Source organism: Mangifera indica, chromosome 17 (genome assembly GCF_011075055.1).
Source record: "Mangifera indica cultivar Alphonso chromosome 17, CATAS_Mindica_2.1, whole genome shotgun sequence".
Taxonomy (NCBI): Eukaryota; Viridiplantae; Streptophyta; class Magnoliopsida; order Sapindales; family Anacardiaceae; genus Mangifera; species Mangifera indica.
In genome coordinates this window covers 4,241,180-4,260,525 of record NC_058153.1, presented here as the reverse complement: position 1 = coordinate 4,260,525, position 19,346 = coordinate 4,241,180, and the positions used below count along the sequence as shown (strand labels likewise).

The 19,346-nt window shown below is 30.6% G+C and overlaps 1 protein-coding gene across 1 annotated transcript; it reads right to left on the bottom strand.

Annotated features, from left to right (window-relative positions):
- Nucleotides 1–14: 14 nt before the first annotated feature.
- LOC123200670 (subtilisin-like protease SBT1.8) lies at nucleotides 15–3,201 on the bottom strand. The gene is made up of 2 exons (XM_044615993.1): nucleotides 1,453–3,201; nucleotides 15–954 (listed from the first exon to the last, which is right to left on the bottom strand). Exons 1-2 carry the CDS (start codon nucleotides 3,110–3,112, stop codon nucleotides 296–298), a joined length of 2,319 nt encoding a protein of 772 aa, XP_044471928.1. The 5' UTR covers nucleotides 3,113–3,201; the 3' UTR covers nucleotides 15–295.
- Nucleotides 3,202–19,346: the final 16,145 nt, after the last annotated feature.

Here is a 19,346-nt window from a genome sequence, read left to right as displayed (position 1 = left end):
TGGTTCATGGTTTCTACTTGTCACAACAGTTCTATCTTGTCTGCAAAACAGTTTCTACAGGCTGTATGTCTTTAAAAACAATCATTCGGTCTCAATAAACTAAGCTTATGAGCTCACTTGGGTCTCATAATTTCCACTAAACTACAAATTATCAAGTAGTTTTCATAATCTGAAAGCAATATCTCAAAGAAAGTGGTCATTTCGTTCAAATAATTTTACAAGCACCTCTCGACTGCAATCCCCAGGATTTTTTTTCAACTATTTGAAGGTATTTGAGGCCGAACTTATTATTAGCTCACCGTGTCCACGAAAAAGAAACTGGGCTCCTAACTGTATGTTGAGCATTTCCCCACACAATTGAACCAAATCCAGAGCTCCCCATCGGACTAAAATCTTTCTTCGCCACAAAGGTAACTGTGTATCTCTTCTTCTCCCCTTGAGCCCTAAATAAAAGTGTTCTGGGCCTCACAGTAACCCCCACATTGGCCGGGGTGGTGACAGTCACATTGTACATCGACATTGCAGGTTCAACGTTTGTCAACTCCCGAGTGTATCGAACAACCCTCTTGTTTCCGAACAAGACTGAGAATGAGGGGTAGTTCAGCTCGCCAGGGTCATTGAATTTAATCAAACAGGAGACAGGGTGTTTGACGACGGCTTGGATTTGTAAAGTTGTGTAGTTCAAAGAGCACAAGAATGCAACGTACTCTGCAGTTGAAATATCATAAACAAGGCCTGGAGAAAGGGCTTTTTGTGGGTCAACGTGGCCCGACCCATGAGCCCATGGGTTTGAGAATTCACCATCTGAAGCATCACGAAGAGGAGAGTTGGTGTTGTCTATAACATATGCAGTCGTCATAAGAGCCGATTTGATGGCACTTGGGCTCCAATCTGGGTGGGCCGCTTTCAGCAAAGCAGCTAATCCACTAATGTGTGGGCAAGACATAGATGTACCTAATTGTCCCAAAAAAAATTAACAAATTTATTTTTTACAATATAAATGATTATATAAATTTGAATTAAAAATAAAATAATATTTAATTATATATTACAAATAAGATTAAATCTGAATCAGGGTGAAATTAACTCGATTCAATTCAAATTAGAGGATTTCACTTGTTTTAAAATTAAACCGAATTCAAATTAGAAAGAGCTGATCTCATTTTAACTTACGAGTTCAGTAAATAACTTGATTTCATTCAAATTTAGCTTATGACTCAATTCGAATTAAACTCAAACATCCTTTACAATTAGCTCAATAAACATAAATTAAATTATTTTTATTTAAATCAAATTTAAACTAAAAAATATTTAAACTCAGACTCCATCTGTATCTACTATAATTGATGTGTGCTGCTGCTAAAATGAGAAAATGATGAATCATACAATTATTATGTGTTGTGAATTATAATATAACGAGTAAGAAGATAGCCGTTGAGCAATAGGACATACCTGACATTATATTAAACTGTGTTCTTCTTGTGTCCTTCTCCAACTCAGTGGGGCCATTCGCTTCTGACCAAGCAGCCAAAATGTTGACTCCAGGCCCAATCAAATCAGGTTTTAATATTTGCGGAGTTACTGTGTTAGGCCCTCTTGAACTAAACGCTGCCACCACTGGTGACGGTCTCACGTTCAACACCGTCCCACCAAACGTAAGAAGTGCCTTTGGATTTGCTGATTTGGCGTACTCCCTGATCTTATCACCCGCCTTTTTACCCACCGCTACAGCTGGTAGCAAGTGACTGTCAGCCACCAGTTCTTCACCGCTTGCAGCCGTGTTCGCCAGTATCATTCCAATTCCACCAGCGTCACGTACAACGGCTCCTTTCTCCACACGTGCGTTTATCCCCCTATCACAAATGACTACTTTCCCACGTACGAATTCTGGTTCGAGTGAACCGGGCAAGCACAAGTTGGCTGAACCGTTTGAGCCTTCATTGTAAACCAACGAAACCGGTTTATTTCCCATTCCTTTTCCACTGTAAAGCGAGACACCAGTAACCTTACTGTTGTCTCCCAGAAATACATAAGCAGGAAAATCACGATCTAATGTTCCAGCACCGACGGTCATGATCCACGGGGCCACGTTTGCAAGCGTGGCTTTAGTGGGCCCACTGTTTCCAGCAGAACACGACACGAAAATGCCCTTTTCCATTGCTGTGAATGCTCCAATAGCAATGGTATCTCTATAATACGGAGCGGATCCACCACCCAGAGAGAGTGAAAGAACATCCACACCATCTTGTATGGCCCGATCCATACCCGCCAAAATGTCCGATCCAAAGCATCCGGTTTTCCAGCAAACTTTGTACGTGGCCACACGCGCGTGACTGGCCATTCCGCGCGCCGTCCCGCTGGCGTAACCGAGTAGACTGGCATTGGCAACGTGTGAACCCGCGGCAGTACTCGCCGTGTGAGTTCCATGACCGTCGTAATCACGAGGAGACTCCGATTCTTCGGATTTTCTCAAGAAACTACCACTGGAAGCCATGTGGTAGCCTTTTGAGAAGAAACGAGCACCAATGAGCTTCTTGTTGCAAAGATTAGGGCTAAAATCAGGGCCCAATTCACACTGACCGCGCCATTTGCTCGGAACTTGTGGCATCTGAGAATCGTCGAAGCTTTTAGACTGCGGCCAAACACCAGTATCAAGCACGCCGATAATAACGTCACGTGAGGCATGGCCAAGATCCTGATTGCTATGCCCCTCCCACAGCCCAAACTCAGAGTTGAGGCCAAGAAACTTAGGGGAGCGAGTGGTATGAAGAGTGTAAAGAGTGTCTTCGTAAACGCCGAGCACGGAGTCAGATTGGCGGAGCGCCTCGGCTTGAGCAGGATCGAGAGAGGCAGCGAAACCGTGGTAGGCATCAGTATAGGTATAAAGAAGAGAATCCGAAGTGGAAGAAAGAGATTGAAGACTAGATGAATACCAGTCACGGTGAGTGAGGAAAGAGGAGGGCTTGTCCTGGGGCCTCATGTGGACTATGTAGGTTTGTTTGGAAGAGACTGAGAGTGTGAAGCATTGCAGAAAAATAGTCAGGAGGAAGAAAAAAGAAGAGATGGAAGCCATGGATCTGCTGAGAGATGACGAAGGAGTATTTGAGATCATTTAGGTGTGAAGTAGAAAGAAAGACAGTCGCTTGTGGTTGTGACGGTCAACAACCTCTTATTTGTAAACATTCCTCTTTATCAAATTAGGTTCTCTTCTCCCCTTTTATACCCTTTTACCTTAAAGTAACGCCGTCAGCTTGACGGCTTTTGCGTTGACGGCGTTGTGGATGATGCGCTGGAGCCGCTGGCTTTTTCTTCTGTGATAGGCCAAAGGACGATTTCCCACCCAATGGTTTGATAAAAAGACAAAAACATATTTGTGAAAGTATAAAAACTTATATTCACCCGTTTTTTAATTTTCTTAAAATCACTCTAAATATATAGACAAAATTATTATTTTAATAATATTATTAAAAAAAATATATATAAATTAATTTTTTAATTTTTAGTTTTAAAAATAGAGATTTTATTATAATCTTAATTTTAAAAAGTAATCTTTTTACTTCCAAATTCCCAGATTTTTTCTTCTCTGGTGATGCCGATGATAATGGCCACCATCTCCATCCTCCCTTCTCCTTTTGTCATTACCAACGACTCTGACATGCAAAGAAACTTCACCCAACGACCAATCAAAAACCATCACGTTTTCATCACATTCCGTCGAACCAGTTGTAACTCGTCGCATTTTCGTCACCTTCTAGTCTTCTCCTAACCCATGGTTTCAAATGTGGCCATCGATTCCAATCTATGAAGCCAAATTGATGGTCTCATCAATTCATTCGAACGAAGATAATTCAACTTCATCCAGACAATGACTCATCTTCTCAAGTGAAAATCGAGGCCTGAAGAAGGGAGAGAGATGGTCGAACAATGCCGATTGGTGGAGAGAGAGAAGTTTCGCTGGAAAATTGAAATCCCAGGGAGAAAAGTGAATTTTTCAAAATTTAATCTTGAAAAGAAATTTTTAGTTTTCTAAATAAAATGAAAAATGATATATATTTTATTTATTTTAATATTATTGATAAAATAACTATTTTATCTCTTAACTTTAACTGAAAATTATTTAGTGCGTAATAATAAATTAAACTTTGTATACATAATTACGTATTTATCTTTTCAATAAAACTATGTGTACCCACTTTGGATACACAAATATGTACACATTTATATGTGTCATAATGTGATTGGATGATTTTGAATTAAGAATAAAACAATAACTAATCATATGATGACACATATGAGTGTGTATACATTTGTGTACTCAAAGTGGGTACACATAGTATTGCTCCTATCTTTTTACCAAACTTTGAGTGGAAAATAGTCCTTTGGCCTATGGGATATTATAATTAGCCACCACTGCTTCATCTACCGACTGAATTATTAGTCATCAACTACTTTGGGCACGCCAACATTATCATGGCATTCCTTCTCAAGTGCTTAGGCATATTATTAATGAGGTTATCAATTCAAATTGTTTATTTTCAAGCGGGCAACTTAGAAATAATCATATTCTTTGCATTATAATCACTGGAACTAGAGGTTATCATAAGGAACTGCAATAATAAGTCTTAGTTTCGAATAAATGGTGTTGATGTTTGGTACAACCTGTTCGAGTTTGTTTTAACAATTAGCTTTTGATTCAGCCATCAAGTGGATGTGTACTATTGACTTCCAACTTCAATGACACACTAAATATAAGAAACAAATTTTAAAAGGGTAATATTATATATAATTATTTTAGATATATATATATATTCATACGTGTCATTATATGATTGAGTATTATTTTATTATTAATTTAAAGTCATCTAATTATATGAGAATACATATAAGTGTATATACATTTATATATCTAAAATTGATACATATAGTTTTATTAATTTTAAAAAGAGTAATACAATTCGTATTTAGTTTAAATATACAAATAGATACAAACTTATGTATGTTATTATATGATTAAATATTATTTTATCTTTAATTTATAACCACCTAATCATATGACAGGTGATTAATGTATTTAAAGTAAATATGTATAGTTTTATTATTTTAAAAATAAATATGATAACTTAATGTTCATCTTTGATGCTAAAGCACGAGGAGAGAACGATACTAAATAAATCAAATTAAACTCTTAAAATGAGATTTTGATATATGTTTAAATGCATCGTCTTATCTATTATGAAATTGTTTTTTATAAAGTACCTTTGATGAATTCAACAAGTATACTCATCGACAAACCATAAATATTCTTAATTAATGTATTGAATGATTTGACAATATTTGTTATTATGATATTATATCTAACACCACAAAAATATGTCTTTACCCACCTTTTAACATTTATGTTTTGAAAATAAATAGTTGGGTCTCACATTATAAATTGTCCTTGTTGCATCACAAAAATTAATAATTCTATAGGTTTTATGTAATACCCTCAGGTATGTTTCAGGGGTATTTATGTCTTTTGACTCTATGTAGAGATATTTCTCATTTTAAGTACATATATTTGTTTTACATGTATATGTGTGTTTATATATATATATGCCTAAAGAAAAAGAAAAAGAAAAGAAAAGAAAAGAAAAGGAAAGAAAAGGAAAAAGACAAAGAGAAAAAGAGAAAGAGATAAGGTTTTATATATAAAGAGAAAGAGAAGACTTTTCCATCATTTCCGTCCATATTCCAGCAGCCACCATTCTTCATGTTTTTTCTTTGCTTTCTTGAAGAAAAAGGAAGGATTTGAGGGAGTTTGGAAGATAAGAAAAGAAAAGAAAGCACTTTGAAGTTTTGGTAACCAAAGATCTCCTTCCTTTCTCTTTCATCTATGTTTATATGCATGTTATGTGAATATGTTAGTGTGTTTTGGTATTGCTTTAAAGTGGTCTTGGTGATAAAGGAAGCAAAACAAAGAGGAGGAAGTCAACTTGCAAAGATTTGGCTTGAAACAAGGTAAGGGATATCATCCTTGATATGTGACATGTTTTAGGCTTTTGGTTCCTTGGATCTATGTTATAAATGATGATTTTGATATTGAGGAATATTGTTTTGCCATTTGGGATGTCTATGTATGTAATTTTGTTCCTAGCAGAAAGTTACATAATATTTACAGTTTTTACCACTGAGTTCGTCTCATGTTTTGACTGCCTTATTTGAGGAATTATGAGTGATATTATAGCTTGTTGGAAAGCTCTTTGAATCCTCTTTCCAACTATATATAGTTTGTATGAATTAGAGATCATTTGGACTGCTAAATATTGTATAAACCAAAAGGACTGCTTTACCAAATAAACAGAGGAGGCAGTTTTGCCACTGCTTTCATCTCACATTTTGACTGTCTTATATAAGGATTTATGAGTGTTATTATATCTTGTTGGAAAGCTCTTTGAATTATCTTTTCAGTGATATATAGTTTGTATGAATTGGGGATCATTTGGATTGTTAAATACTGCATGAACCACAAGGACTGCTTTATCAAATAAACAGAGGAGGCAGTTTTTGCCACTGACTTTATCTGCTGTTTTGAATGCCTGATTTAATGAATTATGAGAGCTATTATAGCTTGTTAGAAAACTCTTTGAATCCTCTTTTCAACTATATATAGCTTGTATGAATTAGGAACTATTTGGACTGTGAAATTGTATGAAAAAGAAGGCTGCCCTGTCAAATGAACATGGTGTGAACAGTATTTCACAGTTTGGAAAGGAAAAGAAAGAAAAGAAAGGAAAAAAAAAAAAGAGAAAAAAAAAAAAGCAAGAAAAGGTTGGGACTCAAGATTCAAGGGTTGTCCCAAGAGTAATGTCTAGTGAGTTATGAATAAATTTAGATGGAAGCAAAATTAGTAAGATATAAGACTCGCATGCATGCTATAAACTATGAGGGGGCACTTTACACTACACCGCCTGCAGTAAGGCATGTCCGCAGTAGGACACGTCCGCAGTAGGACACGTCCATAGTAGGGTACGTCCACAGTAGGACACGTTCGTAGTAGGACATAGACCCCCAGTAGGGTCTGCTCGCAGTAGAGCTCAATTCAGATTTAGAAATAGTGTAGTGTAAGAAAAAGAGCTTAAGCTTAGAAAAATGTCAAATCCCTATAGTTAGCTTCCAGAAAGTATCAAATAGACACCAGATGGGACAAAGTATGACCCAAATAGTAAAGAGTGAACTAAATTACCCCCTCAATCTTTTATAGAGGTTAGGATGTGAGGTTGAGTCTCAAAAGTGAGTTAGAACAGGAAAAAAAAATAGTTTACTTGATTCTTTCCCTTTACTGAGTGTTCTTATCACTTACTCCTTTTTCTTTCCTGATTGCAGGTACAGGTGATCGAGGTAACTTCGAGACAGGGTCAGGTCAGCGTAGGTAGATCCGACTGGGGCAGGTTATCTCTGGTTTATATTACATGCATACAGTGGCATGTTCTTGTCGACTTTTGACTTTTTGAGATTATGGTACAGTTGCACATGATTACTCTCTGTTTTCAGATACTTTCAGATGAGTTTTCATATGAGTATATACATCTTTTGTTCGCTTTCAGATTTTCAGTTTTCTTGGAATATTTCCTAAACACTTTTAATGATGCGTTTATTTTAAAGTATTTTTAAAAAGAAAAAAAATAGACGCTCCGAATATTAATTCGTAACATTTCTCCTTCGATGGGTAGTACTTCTAGGGAGGGATGTTACATTTTAGTTGTTTTCCAATACATAAATTGTCTTCTATGGATAACAGTTATGGCACGCATTGTGATCACACCTATAATAACAAGTTGTTGATATGAAATAATTGTCAAATCAAGTGCATGGGCAATGCAACCACGAAATTTGTAAATGAATGACGTTCATAGTTCATTTTTCTTTCTATCTCTCATATCAAAAATTAATAGATAAATCTGATTATTATATCTTTAGCTATATTAATTAATTATTTTCTGAGATATCTATTCTTTAATAATGTACTGTCAACATAAATCATTAGATGAATATAACCTTGAAACACTCTTATAAAACAACCTATCAACATTAAAAAAATACTTAAGCTAATGCTTCATATCCATTTCAATGTGTAATAGTCTTTGGGTTACAACACCTTTTGTTTCTTTCTATGATATGATTTGATCTCTAAAACATGAATGCTGAGTATATCTACGTCGAGGTTGAAAATACTCAAAACATTTCAACTTTGTTGCCCTTACACACCATTAACATCATTCATAAAGGTATTTAATTTCCTATTTATATCTTGTTGATTGAAAAGTTTATATTGAAAACTAGAATGATACATTATCATCGTATATGTTGTATAACATCCCATTGATAGTATTTTTTTGTTTCAGGGTTATATGAATATAATTTTACCTATAGTTAATATGTCGGTAGTTACTCTATAGTTCATGTCAACAGTTACTCTAAACCCTCATGTATTATGTTTCAGTTGAATTATTATTACATTTATTTTTTGTCTAATATAATTCACTATGTAACTATTTGTTCTAGTCCATTGCCCTCTTTATCCAACCAAAAGAACAACATGTAACATTTTGATGAATCGTGCAATTGTAATTTATAATATATAAATAAATTATTTATGAATTTAAAAAGAAAACTAAACTTTGTTAAATGTTCAGTTTTACCAGAGGATTTACACATATCGCAGATGGCATGTGATGCAGAAAATATCAATAAAACCTTGCACATTGCACATAGTAAAAATCAATTAAGCTCTCCTTGCATTACACATTATATGATTTTAATAAAATCCTTGACACTTTGCACATGGTAAAATATGAATAAATCTCCATGCATTACATATTGTAAAAATTCAATAAGATCTTTGAATATTACACATGGTATAGTGTCAGAAAGACCCCCAACCATGACACATTGTAATTTGTTAGGAACTCTAGTATATATTATACACATACTTAGGGCTGTAAACTAGTCAAGATCAAGCTTGACGTTAACTAGCTCGATAAGTTTGCAAGCATATAGCTTGATTCGAGTAACATGTTAGTAAACCCATAAAAGTTTCATATTTTACACTTGCATCTTTAAATCTTTTTTTAGCTTTAAATAAAAATAATTGATAAAAATATAAACTATTAAAGGTTTTAGAGGTTAAAATCTTTTTTTTTTGAGTCGATCTCGAATCGAGATTCCATTGATTTGATGAGCTTGAGCTCTATATATATGTGTTCGAGCTAAACAAGATTCGACTCGTTTGCATTTTTAACATATCGGGTTTTAATTACGCATATTAATGAAATTTGATTCATACTTACAAAAATGTAATCAATATTAGAGCTAAATTCGAGTACAAAAAAATTGATACATATTAATTAAAATGATATTATTTTAATTAATATATATTAAAATAATATTATTTTTACATTTTTTTAATTTTTATTATAGTATTAAATTAAATTTGAGTTCAAATAAATTCAATTTTAATTTAATTTAAATCTAATCCTGATGAATGCACCGAAGAACAATACAATATCATTAATTTAAAGTTAATGAATTGAAATTGAGAGTTTTTTGTAGAACGTTCTAAATTAGGGTTTTTAAAAGTCAAGATGAGCGCAAGTGCACGACTTTGCGTTTACTCCAGGTAATTGGCGGCTACAGTTTGATTTTAGGGTGGGTTAGTAGCAACGGTTATATGAATTAAGAATGGCATTTAAGTAACTTGAAAAAAACACGACAATCAAGGCGGTGGTGGAGAGAAAGACTAGTACGGTAACGGCTAGATATTTGTGACGGTTCTGGCTTTTGACTGATGCAACATAACATAATACCTAGGGGCATCAAGGTTGGGAAATCTTCTATAATCGTAATTAAAAAATTACTTTAGAAATACAATATATTGATAATTATTGATAAAAATATTATTATATTTAATAAAATGAGATAAATATAAATAAATATTATATTTAATTAAAAATATTAAAAATGTTTAAATATTATTTTACATATAATTTTTTAAAATATATACCATATTATTTATTATATTAATTAAAAAAATGTATTTTAATTCTAATAAAATTAATAAATAAAAATAAAATGATAATAAAATCAAGATTATTTTGATAATTTTTTAATATTTAGAATAACGACAGTAATCAGAGTATATTTTATATTATTTGTCATATCACTATTGTTAATATAAGAGTACCATAATTTTTTATAACTGAAAAGTCAAACAAAGTAATGTAAATAATAAAAGATAGATTATCAAAATAATCTTTTTATAAAGAAACCAAACTACTTTTTAAGGGGACTGGTTTGGAGTAAATAAAATTATGCTAATAATATATTTTTTATTATTAAGATTATTTTATTTGATTTATCAATAATAAAATAATTTTGATATTTTTATTATCAATAATAATATAAAAAAATAATCATATTATTATCTTTATTTTGAGTGCTTGTTAATTTTTTACAAAAATAATATCTTTATCTTTAATTAATATAATAAATAATATAAAATATATTTTTATAATAATGATGTACCAAAATATATAAATAAAATAATATATTGATATTTTTTGTTATATATAATTAAATATAATAATTATTTAGACATATTTTTTATTAAATAATAATATAATAATAAAAATATTTCACCAACCCAATGCAGCCTTATCCAGCCAAAGTGGAATCTCCTCTGTTTCCCATCATGTTCCATTTTTTACTTTTTCTTCTTCCTCTTTTTATTAAATTATGGACATATTAAATTATTAATATAAATTTATTTATTTAATTTAGAAACCCATAAATGATTTAGACAACTCATTTTTTAACGAAGAATCCGCAAAATCAATCAGCCCACTTCCATCATATGTGATATTATAAATATCTTATAACATATAATATGTATTTTGAAATATAATATAATATAATATATAATATAATATAATAAATTAATATAATAAATAAATATATTGTATAACATAATATATATATATATTATAATTTTAATATATAATATAACAAATGATTTAGTTATTATAATAAAAACCAGTCGGACTGAATTATAAAAATAGAAGCGATTTATTTATTTAAAAAATATTAATAAAAGAGGCAAGTTGGGCAGCAGCGCAGATGATGGCGCCAATTGAGCCAACAAAAACTCTGGAAACCGCATGCTTTTTTCTTTTTTCACGATGTATAATCTAATCAAATCGAAACCCCACGCCACGCGGTTTCTCCTATTTAACGCATTTCAAGGCATGTGAAAGCGATCTGCCTTCGATATCCCAAAAATTGAATTTTGCTTCTTCTTTTGACCCGAAAAGTGGGGTTTTAATGATGGATGGGCTGACACGGTTCTTTCTTTTGGAAAAGAGCATCATTGCTAGGCTTTATTTTGTTCTCATCATTTATTGAAGATGGCTGCCACCTCACAGTGCTTCAACTAGTTTATTCATTTCAACTAAAATTAGTGGGGACAATCCGACAGAGGAAAGTAGAAAATTTTATATATATAGAAATTTAAATTTAAATTTTTTATAATATATGAAATTTAAAATTTTAATTTATTTAATTTAATAATTATGAAATTAATCATTAAAATTAAGATTTATCCTGTTTATTATAATTAGTTTAATTTTAAAAATAATAATTTAATTTGAGTAAATTATTTATTTTATTTACAATTTTACGTGTATATATATGGTATCGCATCTTCTTGTGCCTTAAAAGTATCCCTCGATAATATACTTTGTTTAATGTCTAACTACCACTACCCTGTGGTTCTTATTTGGTAAGCATGGTAACTTAGCAATTAGCAACTCGGTACACTATATTGAGCACACAAACAACTCACATTAAGGTGTAAAGATAATTCAAGCTAGCTAGCTAGCTAAACACATAGAGTTATGTAAAATGTATACACAAGTTTCTACGTCAATATGACGAGAATGATGTATCTCCATTTGATAAGGAAAAATTTAAACTATTAGATTATAACTATACGTCTGTCATTAGATAAAACATTTAGTTTGTTAGAGTCGAGTATAATCATAATATTTTTGACCAAGTGGACTACGTTGTATTTCATGCAAGATGGACGTATTATGTAAAGTGATGACATTACATTTAACCATCTCTAGCGTGTGTTGACTTTCATATTTTGTTTAATCAAAAGCTAAACTATGAGTTTTAAAAAACTTTCACGTGTGCATAATATCCTCACTTGTGACCCTACAATAAACACAAATCTAACTTTTACACATAGAAATATGTTTTTGTTGGATACAACTTAGGGCATAAAAGATATAAATCTCTAAGTCCTATTGGTTGTATATATATAACCATCAGTGTAAATGTTCATGAATTAAAGTTTCCATTCAAGTCAAATCCCAATTTTATTCAAGGTTATTACTTTCAATCACAACAGTTGGAGTCTTCAACAAACAGTATTCTCTGGTAAAAAAGACATAATAAATTCTAACAACTCATTCTTTATTGTCCATTTGGAGGTTGCACTCCCTCCAAATGACAGAGTATCAAGTAAATCTTTATCATTCTTACGTCATATTACAATCCAAGACACATTTAAACAATTATTCTCTGGTGACTGTGTTATCGAATTTACTCAAAATGTTTACCTTATGATTATATATCAAAGACTAATTCTCTTCTTACTCTGAGATTCTTTTCTACCTTGTCTATTATCACACCTATAAATCAAAATCTATAAAAGATGCCCTTCAAGACCTCTTATGGGTTCAAGCTATGACAGAAGAATATAATGCTCTATTAAAAAATAACACTTGGACTTTAGTACCAATAACTAATAATATGCATGTGGTGGATAACAAATGGATATTTAAAACCAAGTTCAAAGCTCATGGTACTGTACAAAAGTTAAAAGCCAAACTATTTGTTAAAGGGATTTAACAGACCTCTAAGATAAACTATGATGACATATTAAGTCCAGTGGTAAAAATTACCACAAGTAGAGTAACCCTTAATGTATATATCTCTAGAAATTGAACTATTCAGCGAATTGACTTCAAAAATTTTTTTTTTTAACTACACACTTTATGTTCTTTATGTTTGGGTATTTTATAATCAAGGACATCTTTTAACACTTTTGTTGATCATTAATAGATGAAGAGTATTTCAATCGTTTGAATAAGAGTTTAATTTCCACGTTAATTAATATGAGATATCATACCTTCTAAGTCAAGTGTAGTAGCATTTTTATTCAAAGGGTGGCACTTTTGAAATAGGGTTTTATAATATCTAAATGGTGAGACCAAATAACATAAACCATGTTTTTCTCTTGGTCTATTATACTATCAACCAATTCTTCAATGATAGCAGCAAGTTGCCCTTGTATCTCTTGGAATCTCCCATCAAGCTCTTATTTTTGTTTCACTTTCTTCCTTGTGTAGCACACCACATGTGACTCATTCCATATTCTTCAATCCTTCTCTCTAGCCTTTCATTAAACTTGGACTAGACAACCTTATTTTCAAGGAATCCACATCCACGTCTTCATGGCATTTATAGTGGCCATGAGCTTGAGCTTCTTAAGTTGTAAAGACCCTATGTCCATCCGACATCATTCCAATTCTCTTTTTGTCCCTTCCAACTCACTTTTGAGCCTGTTGTATTTTGTCGACTATATTTTCAACAGTTTTTTTACCTCTAACTTTTTCTCAAGTTGGTCATTCTTCTTTATTGTTTTATCGCTATTTAAGAGGACATAGAAAATGTTCTTGTAAAGCAAAGAGAGCATGCTAAGAATATGCATAAGAAGAACAATTAATGCACCTTACAAGGACTCTTGTAAAGTAAAGAAGGAAATACTAAGGTAGCTTCCTAACTGCTGATGTAGATAACTCATGAACTTTTGTAGGCAAGCTAGTTCCTTGAATTTTCTCCACTACATTCCATAAAGAGATTGGGTGTATAAGTGGTGTGAGGGAGTCAAGTCTCATTATGACTCTCTTACACCCAGAGCTTTACACCACTTGATTTGTACTCTAATACTAGACTTGTGATAGAGGATCAATTATGATATTTTATTATCAATAAAATTATATATACAATTTTATGTATAAATAATAATATATCATTATGTAATTAGATGTTATTTTAATTTTAATTTTTAATTATCTAATTATATAATAATACATTATTATTTATACATAAAATTATATATAAAAATTGTTTATATAGCCCTTCTCTTTCATCACATGCATATGTGCTTTAATTTGTTTAATCAAATGCTTGAAATGATTAAGTTTGAAATTGATGCATAGTATGGTAGTAAGTGAGTGTGAAAACAAAAAGATAAAATATAAAATATACCATATATATATATATATATATATATATATATTATATATTATTATATATATATATATATATATATATATATATATATATATAATTTGACCAATAAGCTCAATTTAATATGATATTTGAAAATAATTAAAATGAAGAATAACATGTATTTCCAACCACTTTGTTGAAAATAATTGTCATAGAAAGCAAAAAGACTTCAAATGTAAATCGTTCTATAAATGGGAATAAACAAAAACATTTATATGAATGAGAAAATAAGAAATATGAGATTGGAATGGGAAATTAATTAAAATAAGCGAAATTTTAAGCGTTTATACGTTTTTAGCTCACCCTAGAAAAGTTTTATCAAAATAAGTAAACCGTATTTTTTTTACCATTTTTACCCTTATGTTGAAAAACCAAATAAAAATATTTTTTCTGAGAATATGCGTCAATTTATGGTGATTACGATGGGAGCTAGGGATTTTACACTGAAACTCTAAATATGTTGAATTATGTATATAAATGTTTTTGAATATTTCGAACGCTTAAAATGATGTAGTTTCGATGTTAATAGATGTCTGGAAGTGTAGCCGTTGAGAGACAAAAGCGCGCAAATTTACAGTGTCACGCAAACTGTGCAAATTTACAGTGTCGCGCAAACTGCGCAAATCGCGCAAACACTGTTCATATCACGCAAAAGTAGATATCATAGTCTGTGAACAGTATTTTTGCGCAATTTTGCAAGCAGTTTGTGCAGTTGAACAGTGTTTACGCGATGTGAACAGTGTTAACGCAGTGTGAACAATGTTTACGCGATTTGCACGGCACTGTAAATTTACGTAGTTTGTGTGATACTGTTCACTTTTTGCGTTTTTGTCTCTCAACGGCTACACTTTCAGACATCCATTAACATCGAAACTACATCATTTTAAGCGTTCGAAACATTCAAAAACATTCATATACATAATTCGATATATTTAGGGTTTCACTGTAAAATCTCTAGCTACCATCGTAACCACCATAAACCAACGCACATTCTCAGAAAAAAATATTTTTACTTAGTTTTTCAACATAAGGGTAAAAAGGGTAAAAAAAATATGGTTTGCTTATTTTCATAAAACTTTTCTAGAGTGACGTAAAAACGTATAAACGCTTAAAATTTTACTTATTTTAATTAATTGCCCGATTGGAATTAATAGACTTGACTTTGTATCAGAGGTATCATAATCAAATTATATATCTTGTAGTGCATTAGAAAGCTAATTTTATATATTATATATTAAGTATCGTATTATATTATATGATATAATATTTAAAAAATAAAAAAATATAATTGATATGTAATCATTTTAAAAAATATCATAAATACCTTTAAAAATTTAAAAATTTTTACATACATCTTTACTTTATCATTATTTTTTCTAAAAAATACATCGATTTTATTGATAATATATATCATATTATAAAATATATGTTATATCATATAATATATCTATTATATCGTATTAATTATGATACATCTTATAAAACTGAAATTTAAGCATTGAACCAATCCAACTGGGATTCCCATTTAAAAAAGAAAATTACAAAAAGGAAAGCTGGCTCCCCGTTTTGTGTGTTGTTTGCGTATGAATGGGACATCACCCGACAAAACTATTGGTAATGGAAATTTTCTTTATATTTGGATGTACCTGGCACCAAGTCCCATAAGATTACTAAATGGCGAAAATACTTATTCCCATTCAAGATACAGACAAAAACTTAAATTTATATTTATTAATTTTAAAAAAGTTTAAGTATTTATTTATTATCTAATTTTAACTCAAATTAAAAATAAAATTATTATTTTATTTAAAATATTTATAAAATTATATTTTTATCATATTTTTACCTTTTAAGTTTTAAAAATTAATATGTTATTTCAATCTTAACTTTTTTAGTTTTAAAAATAATATTTTCTTCTTCAAATCTTTAAGTTTCGTTCTTCCTCTCCGATCACAATCTCATTACAACGACTCATCTCCAGTGACCATCCAACTGTAGTGGCTTATGTCTAATAGCTATCGCTTTGTTTTTGCCAACGAAGAAACATCATTTCTTTGTCTCCATGATGAAAAGACAACGTTTCTTCATCTTTTCGTTTCTCTGTCAACAGAGAGATTAACCATCATAGCTAGATTGTTGTCAGAGAGAAAGAACGAAATTTAGAGATTTGGGAAGGAAAATATTACTTTTCAAAATTGAAAAAACTGAGATGAGTAAAATATTAATTTTCAAAATATAAGAGAATGAGATAAAATTATATTTTTTAATTTTTTTAATAAAATAATAGTTTTATCTTTGATCTTAACAAAAAATTCTAATAAAAATTAGATAATAAATGAATATTTGAATTTTTAAAAATTAACGGATATGAACTTAAGACTTTACTTTAGGCCAAAGGACTATTTCCCACCCAAGGTAATAAATGCAGTATATTAACGGATATGCTGCATTCCTAAGTTTCTCCCCTTTAACTTTGATAATTTCAAACACCCACCCAGAAGCAATTAAAATTAACGGAACGCTTTCCCTTGAAATTTTATCTCTTTTTACCTCCCTAAACTTTAAAAACTAAAAATTCCCCCCGCCTAAGTTTTGAAAAATGGCAGTTTCACCATACGGTTTCTTTTTGAAATCTTCAACGTCATCTTCGACTCCATTGTCGGCAGCCTCTCCCTCCCGAAGTATCCTCTCCTTCCGGTTGTCTCTCTCCTCCCATTTGGATGCCCAATCGACATTGAAGAAGTGGTGGAAGATGAAGAATTTCATTGGGGAAGATGACCGTCTTTGTCTTCGTCTAGGAGGACGTCGATCAGATGTTCAAATGGGAGGAGAGAGACCGTCAGAGGAAGAGGATGCTTCAAAAGAGAGAGGCTACCGACAATGGAGCCGGAGATGATGTTAGAGATTTCAAAATGAAACTCTATGGTAAAACTGTCATTTTTTTAAATTTAAGCTGGATGAAACTTTTAGTTTTTAAAGTTTAAGGGGGTAAAAAGTAATTATACTTTAGTTTATTTTTAATATTATAGAAAAAATAACGATTTTACTCTTACTATCATTAATTTTAATTGTTCATAGATAGGTGTTTGGGGTTATCAAAGTTAAAAGGAGAAAATTTAAGATTGTAGCATACCTTGGGTGGGAAATAGTCCTTTGGCCTTTACTTTTATCTTGAGTGGGGATAAGTCTTTCGGCCTCACTATATTAGTTGGGCTGACCTGGCCACAATGCCCTGTCTATTGAACTTCGATGGGATCAAACATGAAATCATTCTACTCAAATGCACATGTAACCAACGCTTGCCAAAGACTTCCCAGTGGAAATGCCTATTATTTATTTCTTGGAATTACTTAATTAAAAAAGGCCAAAGACTTATTGTGGAAAGTTAATTATTAACTTTTAAAAACTTAAATACTTATTTATATATTAATTTTGATTATTATTATTAAAAATAAAATTATCATTTTAAAATTTTATTTAAAAAAATATAATTTATCTTTATTTTTTACCTTAATTTTAAAAATTAACAATTTTTCCTCTAACTTAATTTAAAAAAAATATTTTTTCACCTCCACCATAGATTTTTATTGCACAGACTATTTTCAAAACTAAGATAGAAAATAAAGATAAATTATTATTTTTTAAATAAAATTTTAAAATAATAATTTTACCCATAATAGTAATAATCAAAACTAATAAATAAATTAATATTTAGATTTTTAAAAGTTAATATAGGAGAACTTGAAAAAAAGTAAACTTTGGGAGGGTATAAGTCCTTTGGCCTTTAAAAATATTAAGGTTAATGTGGGAAAAGAATTAATTTTATTTTTTATTCTATAATTTAGAAACCATACACTAGTATAAGTAAATAGTCACTATGACCAAGTTTTCTAATTTTGAAAAGTAATATTTTTTCTCATAAATCCTTAAGTTTCATTCTTTCTCTCCGATGACAATCTTCCTATAGCGACTCATCTCTAGTGACAATCTAGTTACAATGACTCATCTCTAATAGTCATCCTTTTGTTTCTGTTGGCAAAAAAACGTCGTCTTTTCCTCAACAGAGACGACTGTTGGAGATGAACTGTTGTAGCTAGATTGTTGCTAGAGAAAAAGAATGAAACTTAGAGATTTAGGGAGAAAAAATTTTCTTTTCAAAACTAAAAAAGTTAAGATGGATAAAATATTAATTTTCAAAATATACAGAGAAAATGAGATAAAATTATATATTTTTAATATTTTTAATAAAATAATAGTTTTATCTTTAATTTTAACAAAAAAATTTAATAAAAATTAGGTAATTGATCGTTATTTAAATTTTAAAAAATTGAGGGGTATGAATTAAGATTTTATTTTGCCTTGGGTGGGAATAAGTCCTTCGGCCTCACTCTATTAGTGGGGCTGACCTGTCCGCAATGCCCTGTTTATTGAACTTCAATGGGAACAAACATGAAATCATTCTAGTCAAATGCACATGTAACAAACACCTGCCGAAGACTTCCCAGTGGAAATGCCTATTATTTATTTCCTAGAATTACTTAATAAAAAAAGGCCAAAGACTTATTATGATGTAAAGTTACTCATTTTTTAAATTTTCACTATTAATCTTTAAAAATTTAAATATTCATTCATCTATTAATTTTGATTATTATTATTAAAGATAAAATTATTATTTAAATTTTTTTTTATTAAAATAAAAAATTAAGATAAATTATTATTTATTTAAATAATAATTTTACTTTTGATAATAACAATTAAAATTAACAGATAAGTTAATGTTTAGGTTTATGAGAATTTAAAAAAAAGTAAACTTTGGGAGGGAAGAAGTGCTTTGGCTTTTAAAAATATAAAGATTAATCTAGGGACAGAATTATTTTTTAATCTAGGGAAAGAATTAATTTTATTGTTTAATCTCTAACTTAGAAGACGTGAGCCACCTGTAATTA